Source organism: Tubulanus polymorphus, chromosome 10 (assembly GCF_964204645.1).
Source record: "Tubulanus polymorphus chromosome 10, tnTubPoly1.2, whole genome shotgun sequence".
NCBI lineage: Eukaryota > Metazoa > Nemertea > Palaeonemertea > Tubulaniformes > Tubulanidae > Tubulanus > Tubulanus polymorphus.
Window position 1 is genome coordinate 11109008 of NC_134034.1, and position 15426 is coordinate 11124433.

At 41.9% G+C, this 15426-nt stretch overlaps 1 protein-coding gene across 1 annotated transcript; it reads left to right on the forward strand.

Moving 5' to 3' along the window:
* Positions 1 to 115: 115 nt before the first annotated feature.
* Positions 116 to 14789, forward strand: LOC141912278 (insulin-like growth factor 2 mRNA-binding protein 2). Its single transcript, XM_074803518.1, has 13 exons — positions 116 to 307; positions 1268 to 1325; positions 1421 to 1524; positions 1826 to 2063; positions 2414 to 2552; positions 3025 to 3236; positions 3691 to 3826; positions 4744 to 4878; positions 5375 to 5584; positions 6214 to 6339; positions 6421 to 6549; positions 6846 to 6962; positions 7442 to 14789. The coding sequence occupies exons 1-13, from the start codon at positions 136 to 138 to the stop codon at positions 7700 to 7702; spliced, it is 2037 nt and encodes a 678-aa protein (XP_074659619.1). The 5' UTR covers positions 116 to 135; the 3' UTR covers positions 7703 to 14789.
* Positions 14790 to 15426: the final 637 nt, after the last annotated feature.

The window sequence follows — 15426 nt, forward strand, 5'->3', positions numbered from 1 at the left end:
ACATTTCTAGCTCGATTTCGGCGTACGCGCGAATATAGTGCTGTAAACTTTCAGCGACACGCGAGTCCAGCTTCCAAAATCCGGTCACAATCATACCCGAAAATCCACCGTCATCGCCGCCCCCGTGCCCGAAACATGGCCAAGCTGTACGTGGGCAATCTGGACGCGAAGATCGCCGATAGTACTGTGCGTGCGCTATTCGAGGAACGAGGCCTCCATCCTTCCAACATAATCATCAAGAAGGGCTACGCGTTCGTAGACTGCCCTAACCAACAAACCGCCGACCGGGCCATAGATTACCTCAACGGTAAGCCTGCAGCTAGTTTCTATCAGTTCAATTCGAGCGCCCGCGTTCCCGGTCGCCGGCGTCGTCGACGATAACGACGAGAAACCGGTCTATTTCTTAAAAAGGCCTCTTTCGGTATTCAACATGGCTGAATACACGAGGAATGGAAAATGGAGGCATGCCGGTCTCCGTCGACGTAATTTTCGAGTCGGCTACCGCTGCTATTTCACCTCCGAAAGCGTCAATTCGATTCTTACAGCTGCCATACGGAGTTCTATCGTTCGTTGGCCGATTCAAATGACGCGTCCGACGAATGTCATCTTTTTTAAATGACACGTCAAAAATAACGATGATGCTGATGCTCGGTTTTTGGCGAGTTGCCAGTTCTGAATGTTGCTGCAAAAATGCTGCAGCATCATTGTCATTCCATACGTCGTTATCCTACAGTTCTGCCTGGTATTTTCTTGTGTGTGTCGCGAATCGTTATGCTTAAGAATTGCCTTAATTGTGTGTGCTATTCTATGTCATGTGTTTTATGAACTGGTTTGGCTTTGACAGTCTTCGCCAAGTGTCATCAGGGGCCAGGTGCTCAAAGGTTTGTTCCGAGTTAACCAGTGACAACAGTGGATAGTTGACATAGTGACAATTAAAAGTTCATTGTTACTATGGTATTTATTCCCTGGTTATCTTTAAGCAACTGACCGGCCCTGTACTGTATATCCTGTACTGTATATTCAAAGTGTCAATACCCATAGAAACGTGTTTGTAGGCTGCACTTGTAGCCCACTTGGGTCGGAATAAAAAAGGACCTGATTTTATTTTGTTAGATGAATTAGGTCCCGCCCTGAATAAATTTCATCTAACTACCGGATAGGCATACGGAATATCAGTACAGACTGTCTTTATCTCTTGGTTGGCCTACGCACTGGAATAATACTGAATGAACGTTTTGGATTGAAAATGGTTATTGTTGATTTGTAGGTTATAACTTACTGGGATCCATCATGCAAGTAGAACCTTCTGTACCAAAACAGCGCAGGTATTTATAATACGTGAACCAACACGCGTCGAAACCATTCACTCGCTTTACGCAGATATACCCGTTAATATTTTCATCGTTTGTTTCCGTTGTAGGCGCACAAACAAAGTCAGCATCCGCAACCTTCCTAGTTACGTAAATCCAGATGAAATCAATGCAATGTGTCAGAAATATGGCGCAATCACCAACATAGAAAGAGGTACAATAAAAACCAGCCCGGAGCCTGTACCCTGTACACAATGCAGCCCCTTAAAATTCCAGCATATGCAGAAAGCTGAGACACTGGACCCCCTTGGCCCGAAGCTTGCACTCACTTAGTTGGGACCCTGTGCTTTTACGGCGTTGACATAGCACCGGAAGGGACCTGTCCCCCCTCAGCCTGAACCCATGACCCTGAAACATTCGAAACTTCTTCCAATTTGTGACTGCCCGAGGTCACAAAGCCTTGTCAGGAAAAAAAATTGCTGAAATCTTGAACAAAATCGTTGAATTTATTTCAGAGGACGACGGTCAGTTTGTGGTCACTTTCGATAATTCGGACATCGCGACCGAGGCCATCAACGGATTGAACGGTCAAGATTTCCAAGGTCAGACAATCAAAGCGGCACCAGTCGTGTTCAACAATAGACGCAACGGCAACAACGGTCGTGACCGCGGCGACCGAGGTGGTGGTTTCAACGGCGGGCGTCCGGGCGGTCGTCCGCAACCTCCCAGACGCGATAACTATCCATTACTCAGGTAACGTTTCAATCGGGGCTCGGTAGTCAACCGTGGCAAGCGAGGATCCACCAGGTGTCACTACCAGCGTGCCGTAGTACATGCCGGGATTTAGATTTGAATCTTCTCAATTTTCTCGACAAATCTTTCCGATTTAATCAACGAGCGGTGATTTGCTGAAATTTTTGGAATGTCGGGGGGGGGGATTAAAAACAAATTGAAAATCGACTAAATTTTGATCCCGAGTCAGCTGGTAAAATAGCTAGTGTAGCAGGAGTGTTCCTCGTTTTAAATGAAAGCAATTTTGAAAATCTGCTTGATTTTTTTGGGCGAATGTTTAACGTTTGGAATTGTCGTCTCTTTATTCGCAGATTACTGGTGAACAGCGATCTCGTAGGAGCCGTAATCGGAACTGGAGGAACCACGATCACCGATATAACTAAACGCACGAAAGCTCGCGTCGACGTTCTGCGTCAAGATAAAAGCAACAAAATCCGTCTGCCCGAAACTGTAAGTATTGTCGTATTTCGCTCGTTGCTGTGGTTGACAGTAATTTGAAATCTAACTCCCCGAATCATCTGAAAGCAGAATATCAACCTCTCCAGAAATATCAAAATACTCTTAAATTCGGATTCATTTCTACTTCATCCTAAAATTGTAAAAATGTAAAAATTATTCGCGATTTATTGTGAAAACTGCCGCAAATAGAGATTTCAGGTAGTCTGGCAACCGCTGGGGTCAACTTCACTAGAAAAAGGTTTTCTTTGTTAATTATTCAGGTTTATCTTGTATATCAGTATAGGGTTTTATTTATTTTTGGAAACTGGTGCTAGGATTTTAAAATTGGCGCTAGTCATTGGGAATTTGACAAATATTTTTTTTGTGAAGTGACATTTGATTCTCAAACTGTGGCAATGTTTGTAATGCGACCGACATCGGGCCAGCTGGTAACTAACGTCTGTCATTATTGCTACGATTACAGCCTATATACATGTACGGTAACCCGGAGAACGTCAGTTCGGCGTGTAAGGAAATCATGAAAGTTCTACAGGAGGAGTCGCGCGAGAAACTGAAAGAGGATTTCACGTTGAAAATGCTCGCCGAGGACAAATACTGCGGCAGCATCATCGGCCGTTCGGGCAAAAATATCCGAGCGATCCGAGAAAAAACTGACTCGAAAATCACCATTTCACAGTGAGTGTAATTCCTTCGCTAGTCAATTTTAAGTAGTGGAACAATGGGAAAACTCCTGAACCAACTTTTGGCTGAAGTCGTTACTGAACGACTTAGGTGTTATCCAAATGTTGGAATATTATAGGGGCTGTATTAAGACATCGTGGCTGCTGAAGGCTTTCAATCCACCCAAAAAGAAAATTGAGCTAAATTTTGGTGTTATCTTCTATTTTGCAAATTAGCTCAATATATTTCAAAGCAAATATCAGCATTATAAATAGAATATTGACATCCACTCTGGTTGGGGCAGCAGATGTTTTATAAGGGGTGGCTGATTTTCAGAGGGGTGGATGTAAAAATGAAAGCACCCCTCTAAACCTGTTGTGGAGAACACTGCAACTGGGCCCGAATCGATTTGAAAAATGTTGAGAATTTCTGATTTTGATAGATTTGGATATTATTTTCGTTCGTTTAGACAAAATCCGAATTATCCGTTTAACTGGGATCGAATCATCACGATTAAAGGTGAATTAGAAGGAATGTCCGAGGCTGAGAAAGATATCACTTCCAGATTACGACAATGTACAGTGAGCGACAGAGAGAAAAATGAAGTAAGTTTCATTTCATTCCCTTCTTTACTACACTGGATTCCTTGCGGATAGTCGGCAACATTCTCTGAAAATAGTAGTCCCCTGATTGTCAGGAACAGTCTGTGAAAATGGTTTACTGTCCCCTGATTGTCAGGAACAGTCTCTGAAAATGGTTTACTGTCCCCTGATTGTCGGGAACAGTCTCTGAAAGTGGTTTACTGTTCCCTGATTGTCAGGAACAGTCTCCGAAAATGGTTTACTGTCCCCTGATTGTCAGGAACAGTGTCAGGAACAGTCTCTGAAAGTGGTTTACTGTCCCCTGATTGTCAGGAACAGTCTCTGAAAGCGGTTTACTGTGAGAATGATTTGACCCTGTAAACTCTTTTGTCTCTGATGAATTTCCAATGTCAAAATTGTAACGCATTTCACTGACTCGGCCCCAACTTGATTGACCTGTCAATTATCTGTCGCTAGTCTGCTTTCTATTGTAGTTGTAATTTCAGACATGTGTCTACTACAACTGTTACTCCTGTGAGGAGAGAAACAATGAAACTCTGTCTATAGTCATGTATATATGTAACTGGTGATGATTCTAGGACAAATACTTTACTTAGAAATTCATTCGTATATTGTTGAATATAGATTTATAAGACATAAAATTACTGATGTTGTGTGCAGATCAAAAACTTTAAATCAGTCCTTGTGTAATTATAATTCACTTACCAAATTAAAGGAATCTTAATAAGTGCACTTATTAGTGCATTAGTTAACGTTGGCTGATTTATTGGAATTAGTTTTAGTGTTACTTTAGCCAATCAAAAACTTTAAAGCAGTCCTAGAGTAATTAGCAATTAGTAATTATTAAAAAGATTTAATTTGGGGGGCAATTGTCCTGATACCCTGGTGATTTAATACTTGTACCTGGTAATATTTTGTAGTACTCGTGCAATGCGATGATGCCGCCACCTCCTCCGTATATGACTGCTCCGGCTGGAATGCACCACCACCACGGACACACCCACGGAGGACCGGGCATGTATCCACACGGTATGATGAGAAATCCTTACTTAATGGTAAGTGTTGATGTATTGTGATCAACGTTTCGAAGAAAAAAACCTTGGCGTAAAGTTTTGGAGAAAGCCTTCGAGAGAGAAGGAGTTATTTGAAATACGAATCTTGTAAAGGGTCTTCGAAAACCTTTGCAGGATGGTCGCTTACCTGGAAATCAGGGAAAAGTCGGGGGCTTTCTTTTCTTTTGAAAAATTTGGCGAATTTTTTTTTAAAAGGGAGCTAAAAATTCAGGGAATTTCGTAGAATAGTTCAAAATCAATATGTTGAGATTGTTAGATCTTGTGTAAAATCAAACAGTTTCCGTGTATGTCTTACGTAGTTGACTGTTTTTTGATTGGATTCGAAGCAGATCAAGTCAGGGAAAACAACGTGTGTGTCGGGGAATAGTTGGGGGGAAAAGCAGGTCAAATAAGTGGCCACCCTGCTTGGGAAAAATGACTGAATAAAATTTGTTGATTGTAGCGTGTAATCAATCGTGAATGTTGATATTTGTTACAGCCACATCACAACTATCCGGTGCACCAACATCCCGGTAACATGTATGGTAACTCGTCGCAATACCCGAACTTACCGCCGAATATGATGCCACAAGCGCCGCCCGAGGAGGAGACGTTTATCAAAGTGCCAGACGGCGCCGCGTCGGTCATCATCGGGCCGAAAGGCAACAATATACGACATATTAAAAACGAATCTAAAGCCTATATACATGTGAGTAGTGGCCGATTCATGGTTGACAATAGCAGTTTACCGAATGATTCTAGCGAGTCTCCTAACTGCTTTGAAGTTATTCTATTTGAATAAATTAAATAATGCCCTTCAATAGTGAGCTTACTCGTCGCAAAAAGTGACTTGTTATCCCGAATTGTTTGCGACGATTATGCATTTTGGGGCAATCATGTTTTAGGTCTTGGATGAGGTTTGTAGACTAGTGAGTCATTTAATGAGATGAACGCAGCTAAACACTGAATACAGCCCTTTGAACCCTTTCAGTGCTGACTAATTAATACCCTTTAGTGCTGGAGATAATTTGAAAATTTTGAAAAATTCCACCCTAGTGTGTTGAATAACGGGAATAGCACTATAGTGCGTCTACACCGCGACGCGGTGTATCGTTAGTTACTAGTATTTCACAATGTTTGACAGATGCTGCCATTTTTCAAGAGAGATAATTACTAATTACATCAATACACCGCAGTGCGGTGTACTAGCAGAATCTATCACTGATTTGTACACCGCACTGAAAGGGTTAAACCCCCTGCGTAAACCACTGCTTCGTTAATGATCGTATTTCAACGATTGAATCTGGTTTTCTGAAATGTTGCGTCGTTTTTGTTTAGATTGATCCGGAGAAGAAAGATAAGAACGACCCGACGCCTCCTCGTATTCCCGACGGAATACCACTGCCTAAAGATCCGAAAGAGCGAGTCGTTACAATCAGAGGAAACTGGGACGCCCAGTGGAAAGTAAGTACTGCGCCGCCGCCCCCTGGTGTCGTCTGAAACTGATTTCGATGTACTCATCGTCGCGGTTTATTTTTTTTTCAGGCGCATTTTTACGTATTCGAGAAGTTAAAATCGGAAGGTTTTGCCGGCAATGATGAAGTGAAATTGACGTGTTTAATGAAAGTGCCGAACAGTTGCATCGGTCGAATCATCGGCAAATTAGGACACAATGTTAGTATTTCTAGTCTACCTTTCACCCTCCATTCTCTCTTCACCCTTCCTTCCCACTCCCTTTCCCTTCTCCATTTCTTTCTCTTCTTCCCCTCAAGTTCCACTCCATTCCCTACCCTTTAATCCTCTCACTCTATTTCTATCTCATTCTCTCCTCAGTCACTTTCCTCCTTCCTTCTCCCATTCTTCATTTCTCCTTTCTATCCTCCTTTGCCTCATCCTCCCTCATCCCTTTCCACGCTGCCGTACCAGCCAATCCCTCTTCTGATTTCATTAACGTCTCTTTCTCGTTGTAGGTAAAAAATATACAAAAACAAACTGGAGCTATAGTAAAACTGCCTGAAGATACGTATTATCCACCTGCTGGTGATTACAAGTTTGTAGAAATCACTGGAAGTTACACTGCCACACAGGTTAGTCTACAGTTACAGCTATAATGAGTATACCGGCTACGCTACTGAGGGAAGCAAGGATTCGGCGTTGATCCTCCCGGATCGCTAGGGAGTTACCGTGCTTCAATTTCCTTCTGCTGTTATATTCTTTTGTAGTTAGTTAATCATAATTATCTAAATCATACACTGGAGAGTGAGAAAGCGAATCTTCTATCTAACCGATCATCCGTTCGATAATTTTCCGAATTGTCTTGATTTTAAAGATAAAGCTCAAATTCATTGAAAATGAACTGGATTTTCACCACGACTGACCCAGTAATTTTATGCTTCATTTGGTGGTGCCGGTCACATCCCATAACAGCGTACAAAAATCTTTCACGCTAGACCGAGCGTGTGGGTTCACGCGCAGCTTAGATGATGTCATTATTAGCCAATCGGAAATCATGTTTTAGAAATGTGTTTGAAATTCTACTGTCATGTGTTTTTTTTTTTTTTTTCAGGCCGCAATGAGCCGCATAAAGTCCAAGATCCCAGGGACGAATTCCGGATACCCACCTAAACGTAACGGTACACCTCCGCTGACTGGAGCGGCGGCGGCGGCCGGGTCGCAGTCGTCGACACCGGTGGCGCCACCGGCCTCGTCGCAGGCGAGCGGTAACGGACACGCGTCGCCGAGCGGAGCCGCCGCGTCTGCCAGCGTTCAACAACAACAACAACGCAGTTCATCGCTGAACGGCAACGAAACCAACGGCGATCAATAAAAAACAGTAACATGGCAACCCATTTACAGTTAGTCCGGGGCGGTCGGGTTTTATAGATTCGAGGCTGAATTGAGTTAACCCCTCGCCGGCCCGTTTTATAGGCTAGTGCTTTTAAGTCTTTATAACCGGCCGCTGGGGTTGAGGTTAAAAACCGGTCTATAAAACTCGATACGCCTGGATTTTGATTCTGGTCGGTGGTCACTTTTCAATCAGCAGTTCGATTTCAATCCGTATCCCCGTTTTAGTTATACCTGTCAAGAAAACGCGAAACGCTATAATACGGACGGTTACGATAATGGACTTATTCGAAAAGCGATGAAAACAGATGTTTTTCCCTTCTTGCGTAACTCATTTTCGCGCGCGTCCCGCGTTCGTTCACACGTTCATTACCATTGCTACGGTAACTAATAATAATAATTATTATTATAACTCGTTTTCAGTTTTTGCTAATCAAATAATTGTTGAATTAAAAAAAAAAAATGCTTTGAAAACTCTTTGTCCTGTAACAAATACGCCGGCTTAATCCGGATTGCGATTTCAGAACGGATCCGGGATCCTTATTTTGTCAGCAACACTTTTTGAAAATATTGCGAGAATTGTATTAGTTTCTCGATTAAGGTCGGATTGGTCTCTACAGATTCGGGAATTCTCTTCACGCGCATTCGTTTCGGCAAAAAATATTCCAGAATACGATATATCTATTCCCGAATGGCGTAATCTGTAAACCTGATAGAAGCGGCCGGTAGAGAGAGTTTGTAATCGATATTCCTAAACCGGAAATTAGTTCAATCGAAAAAACCCGGATTAAGCCGGTTTAAACGCTGTATTTCTGTCACTTGTCGTTAGAAATCTGTTTTTCATTCGATCATTCATGCAACAACTCGGTACTGCGCGTACGTAAAGACGCTTCTTCAGTCTTCGGCTGAGATCAATAAAAAAATCAATAATTATCGTCAGACGACACTTAACTATCTATAAACTCTACAGTAACCCACTGTGCTTTAAACTCAGTTAGTCGATGTGAATCGTAGACGGGACCTCGGTTCTTGGGAAAGAAATCATTTTCGCGCGTCGTATTCAACTCGGAAGTACTGCGCGCGAAAGCCAGCCGGTTTAAATTGTTGCATTTCTATTTTTAAGAACGATTTAATAGGCTTCGCGCGTTGGCGCTTCGAGCAGCACGCGCGTTAGGTAGACCTAGCCTCGAGCAATTATCAAACGGATGTAGACTCCGTTTGCCTCGGACTATGGCTAGCCCTAGTCTGTGGTTTAGTTTCACGATTGGATACTAGATCGCTTGTCCATTATGCCACATGTTTGCAAACCAGACAAAATGGCGGCTTCTGACACTGGAAATCTGAGGATAAATTGATTAGTTTCTCAAGAAAATGTTGATTAATCGCTCAAAGCATTCATGAAAATGGATAATTTGAAAAGTTTGTGAATTAAGTGATTGTCTTTAGAAAATTTTTTTGTAGCGTTACTTTTTTCAACTGTTTTGGCCCTTGTCAGCCCTAACATTGGTATTGGTAAGCTTACCACCAATGATTAGGTAACTAACCAGGTGAGCCCCGGACTCTGTTTAACCCAGTTTTGATTGCATCTCTGATATCGTAGAAGAGAAGATTTTGGTCCCCGAGATGCGAGAGGCGAGTGGAGTCTACCGCCGTACACAACGTTTCTAGATAATTGTTCATGTTTAAGAACCGATAGTATTCTAAACAACCCTGAAATAAACGTCGGTCGTCGCGACTTCTACGAACTGTCCGAGCGTTATTTTTTGAGCGGATTTCGTCGGAAAATCCGATTCGAAAAAAAAAGTGTTTCAGTCTTGATCACCGCGTTGATAACAACGGCCATATTGTGATAAATTCATGGCTATTGTTTTAAGAATGAGTTGACTTCAAAAAACGGCATGTAGGCAATCAAAAATATACGTGACACAGACTTTCGACCGGTTTGTCGACCCAGTCGGTCGACTAGTCGATCGACCGCGTGTGTCGCGCGGCGGTTTTGTACGGTAATTTTATATTTACAAAAAACGCTATGAAAACTTTAAAAAAAAAAAAAAACGGCTAAAAGATGGAGTTTGATAAATATAGTATATGTACGTGTATGTATTTAAAAAAAAATAAGCGGCATTTTGTGCCCGGTGCGCGAGCGTGTGCCGCGACGGGCGGGCACACGCCTCGACGTACTAGTGCGCGGGCAATTTTGTATTAAAAAAAAAAAAAACAAAGTTTATTTTTTGATACTTGTTGGGAACGCGAAGAGAACACTTTGTTACAAAAACGAGAAAAAAAAACAGAATACAAACATGAAGAATAAATAAGTGACCGGGGGCAATTTCTACGCAGGTCGTATGAATGTGTGTTAAAATATAAGGCGGAGCCACCCCGTGCCGGTGGTGGCGCCGCTGTGCGCTATTTCATCACCGGACGGTGGCTTCGATTCCGTATCCGGAACTTTGCGAGAAACTGAATTTATCTCGATGATCCGACACAGACAGAGACTACTAACGCCCTCTATCTTCCTGATTATTCAGCAGCATTCAAACAGACCTGTTACTATAACGTACGTACGCGTGTGCGTGCGCGCGCTCATCCAGTCAATTAAAACCCTACGATTGGCTGGCCGTTGATCTTATTCAAGATGGCTGCCTCTCGACGTTGATCACAGTTTGCTGGTCGTCACGCGACCGGCTCTAATCGTCGAGAGTGTTTTACGTTGTCCTTGTTTCCAACATTCATCAAAGATTCAAACTTGAGAATATTTAACGACGATTACGGAGCATTCGATAATGGCCGCCTTCGTCGTCGGCGGAGCGCGAGTGAAATTAATCCGGCTCGAAACGATGAACGCAACCATCGCAGATTTCTATATATATATAATACATATACATGTGCTACTAGTACGAGTTGTTATGACGACGATTGTTGTAGCTAGCAGACGGCTTGAATACCGGTTATGACGATGGTTGTCGACGCTCGTGCTATTGTTTTCGTTGTGATAGGACAGGACGGGAAGTCTCCGGTGATTGGCTAGAAATCGGTTACTCGCGGTTACGCGTAGCGGCAGACGTGAAATCTGTTGCCAGGCTACAGAGCGGCAGACATTGTGCATGTTGTTGTCTGCTCGACTGTTACCTAGAGAAGGTATTCGATGGTAAAGCGTAAGTTTCGAGCTGGTTTATTTTCGTTTCTCGAGGGCGGCGGTAGCCATGGCGTCTGCTGCGTAATAGTCGTTACATACGACCTGTAAAATGTAATAATCAATAATATAGATAGATCGTTCTTCACCTGACCTCTTTAGCCTACTTATTATTGAGTCTTTATCAAATCTCTTGTAGTATATATATATATGTTAATCCTGAACCGTGCAGTGGCGCGGACAGATTCCTGCAGGAGAGCAGCCATTGTTCGGCTTTGCGCTCCTGTTTTTGATTTTTATGCCTTTTTGTGTGCGTCTGGCGGCGTCGGCGGTGGTGAATCGGTCGTCCGTCTGTCGCTGACGAAACGCCGTGAAATTTTTTGATTCGTGATTTAGAATATTCCAGATGAAAATGATCACTTTTTCGCGAAACCGTTATTCAACCGCGACAGATTCTCCGACGTATCTTAAAAAGGTCGGTGGTTTTATCGGCCGAAAATGAGCCAAGCTGTGAGCGAGTTATTTTAAACGAATCAGTCATCATCCGTTTTCTTCCGCTTTTAGACTCACATGTACTGACACCTAGTGGCGAAGAGCGGCGATATCTTGTGAATAGTTAGTACTACTACGCTTAGGGTTATTTTTCAATGAGCTTTGTTTGTTAGTTTATTGTGTATATTAAAGCTGGTTCTGTGTTGCATGTGAACCATTTTGAGTCTGTATCTGTCTGCTCTCTGTGAACTCAATGAGCCGGCGTCCGTCTGCTCTGTGAACTCAATGAGCCGGCGTCCGTCTACTCTCTGTGAACTCAATGAGCCGGCGTCCGTCTGCTCAATGTGAACTCAGAGCCGGCATCCGAAGATCCGTCAAAACTTCGTTGAAAATTTTGAGGGCTCAATTTTACCGATATATATATATATATATTATATATATTAAGATATTTTACGATGATTTCATCGAGTTTTTGTTTTGTTTTTGATTTATCCGAGAGGAATATCTCGACGTGTTTCTCGCGAAGTCGTTGTTGAGATCCGGCTTTCGTAAAGATAACGCTTTTTTTTCCGCATGGTTGAACGCTGGTTATTACTGTTTATGATGAGACTCTTGCTGTGTTGGGCGGGTGCGCGGCCCGAGCGTGGCTACCCGCCCCCGGGCGCCGATCGAGTGCCCGGTATTTACGTTTCAATGGTGAATGATGATGATGATGATGATATTGAAATTTGTTGCAATGTTTTTTTCTTGTTTTATTATATAAAGTATTAGTTGATATTATTTTTGTGCTTGTGTGTGTATGCATGCGTGCGCGCGCGTAACGCGGCCGCGTGCGAAGAAGGATTTTTATTTTCTTTGTTTTCGACGCCTCGAAAAAATAAGCAGTTCGGTGATGATACATCGCGCTGCGTATAGGTGGCGCTACCGCTTATGTTAGTAAATTAGTTGTGAATATAGGGATAGGCATTTGACGCGCAGCGCGGAAGGATAACTGATCGGCGCGCTAGATCGACGAAAGACAGCTTGGCTCATTTTACTTCAATGAATTCATGATTTTGTTTGTTTATTGTCTTTGATGATTCTCTTTGATATTTTGTCTTTGTATCTCACAACTCTCTCTCTCTCTCATTAGACAATTACGTCATAGATATTGATAATTGAAATGTTATTTAACGTGTTTGATGATATATGAATAATTAACCGCAATGAATCGTTATCTTGGTCTCGTACGAACCCTATTTAACAGTTGTAGTAAAAACCTATTTTACTCGATTTGGCGATTGAATCGGGGGATGAAGAGTTGTGTGGGGGTCGGTGAGAGTTCGGTTCCACTGCGTTGTCTACCCAGTTGTGCAGTTGTGGACCCGATTCACGGTTGTGGACGCAGTTCCAACGATCTGCAGTTCTGGACCCAGTTCACGTATTTGGAACCGGTTTCAAGGTTCTGCATTTCTTGTACCGTTTTTTGTGAGTTTAAAATTTGATTTGTGTCGCCTCCGCAACTTTCTGATGGACTCACTCTCACGACCCAGTTCTGCAGTTGTTAGTTGGGATTTGGCTCTAGTAGACTTCATAAAACTAAAATGACATGAAATTCAACTGTTTTTAACTTCTGATGAGTAAAATGCGACAAATAGAAGTAGACCTGTAGGTCCAGGGTCGGATTTAGTCGGTAACTTGTCCGCGGTTTACTTTCAAGATCTGTTATTTTCGCTGACCACCTTTATTGGTATGAGCTCTCATCTGATATAAAAGCTTACCACCAAGGATTAAGCGACTAACCGGGTTCGTTTTATGCAAAGGCAAAATTCTAGTTACCGGGTAGCTTCATTCCCTGCACAACTCTTGAAATTCTCACGAAGAAAAAAAATAGTTTGCGATGTTAGTGACAATTTATTTGTTCAACGTAAATAGCTATAACGATATTAATGATAATGATAATAATAATAATAATTACTCTGCAAATATAAATGATTAGTTAACAATACGTGGAACAGACAATTTCACCGAATGTTATTAATGTATAATTTTAGTTTTTTCATGAGTTTGGTTTATTTTTTCGAGTTTTAAAAATACGCAACAACAACTTCGGTGAAGACCTTAAGAAATTTTTGAAAAAAATTGTGCCGCGTGGTTTTCTTTTTTCTACGAGTGAAAATGGTGTGCGTTTCGAAAGAAACGAATCCGAACATTTTTACGATGATATTGATTTCCTTTGTTTCTCATCGGACGCAAATCGTTAAAAAAAACTCGCTTTGCAAAAACATACGATGTAAGATGTTTTCATGTACAGTAGTATATCGGTAAAGGGGCGCGAGGCGGCTTTCTCAAGTCACCCCACCCCTTGTCATTTTCTGGTGTTATAAAATAGTTCTTTAGAGTTAGCTAATAATGTTAGTTTAACCCTTTCAGTGCTGACTAATACCCGAAAGTGCTGGAGATATTTTGAAAATTTGAATAACTGCACGGTGTATCGATTAATACATCGCACTGCGGTGTAGACACACTGAAAGGGTTGAAATTAACCTCGCTCATTGTGTCCTATATTCCTTTACATAGAAAAACGAAACTTTTGAACGCGTTTCGCGGCCTAATGCGTGTAGCCATAGCGACCGATGTATGTCCGTCCGTTTGAGTATAGAAATAGTTCCGCGTGCGACAGGGTTCGATGTATGAAGTGACATTTTTGCCATACAACTCTATGAAAAAGCTATGGGATTTAGAAGTTTGGTCTGGATAATATTTTTCTTGTGGATTTCGTGAGTACTCTATGCTCTATTCAATTCTGTCGTAGCGAGTATAAGATCATAGCTCATTTAGCAGGAATTTTTTATATTTGACCCTGGCGGATGAAAACTGTAAAATCAAAGATGGCAAATAGTGCCAAACCCTGCTGATGACTCCAGGACCCACAGTTCCACAGTTGTGAGTTAGAGTTAACTCTGAGTTAAATTTAGTTCATTTTCAATGAGTTAACTCTGAGTCAAATCTTAACTGAATTATAATTCATAACTTGAACTGAATCCAGAACTCGGTCGAACTGAAAACAAAAACATGGCAGACGGACTAATGGCATCGATCGTCGCTATGGCTACGCTTCAGTTACGTTTTCGCGTTCTTCCGTCTCCCGGTTATTGAAACAGAGTATAATGGCGTGTTGTAGTTCATATCGATGATGGTACGGAGAGATGTAACGGTTGCCATGGTTATCACTCGGTTTATTATTAAAAATAGAAATGACACAGCCTTTAAAAAGTAAATAAACGTCGAATGGAATTTATAAAAAACATAAGTTTCCTGCTCTTCACAGGACTGTGTTTCCTGCTCTTCACAGGACTGTGGTGGTGATCATAGAGAAAATATAGAAACAAAGAACATGACATTTCCCTGTTTTTCTACCATGATGGAATTTGAAAAATAAAAGGCAAAAAAATTGTAAAATTGGAAAATCAAATTTATTTCGTTGTTTTCGTTTTTGTCGAGTGTGAGAAGGAGAGTCGTTTGTTTCAGTTGGCCGAGTTTCCCAGTCTCTGGAGACCTGCTCAGTCCATAAGGGCCTGATGCAAAATGTTCGAGTTCTGAAGACCCAAATAATGTGATCATCATAGGGGGATTTCATGGTTGGAGTTTTTAGGGTCGAAAAACTTTTCTTCTACAATCAAGTGGTTGAAATTTAAAATTCCCTCCCTGTCATAATTATCCACTAGCAAACAATTAGATTACAACCCGAGGCGGATTATTTGTAGATAGTGGGTCAGACCTTTACCGTCTGGTGCTGCCCCTATGTACAACATTAGCGGTGAAAATGTGAACTAACTCAACAGCGCAATATTCCTACTGTGGCATGCGGGTACCTATTAGACTGGTTACCGGTCCCTATGTAGCATATACTGGTTGCCTGTCCCAGATACCGGTAACCAGTCTATATCTTCCATACTTGAACTTGAACTTTAATTTTATTGCTCCATATAATATACAAGTTATATAGGAAACGGCATGCAATAAAATATTAACATCAAAACACAGGAGAAACAGTACAAAAGTGTATCTTCCATAATGAATGGGACAGGCAACCAGTCTAT

What these genes read in the sequence shown, in the direction of transcription:
- LOC141912278 (XM_074803518.1), top strand. Translation starts at nt 136, where the DNA reads ATGGCCAAGCTGTACGTGGGCAATCTGGACGCGAAGATCGCCGATAGT. An exon ending in TCTGTACCAAAACAGCGCAG is followed by an intron (nt 1,326 to 1,420) that starts GTATTTATAATA and finishes TTTCCGTTGTAG; the next exon opens with GCGCACAAACAAAGTCAGCA. An exon ending in AATCACCAACATAGAAAGAG is followed by an intron (nt 1,525 to 1,825) that starts GTACAATAAAAA and finishes AATTTATTTCAG; the next exon opens with AGGACGACGGTCAGTTTGTG.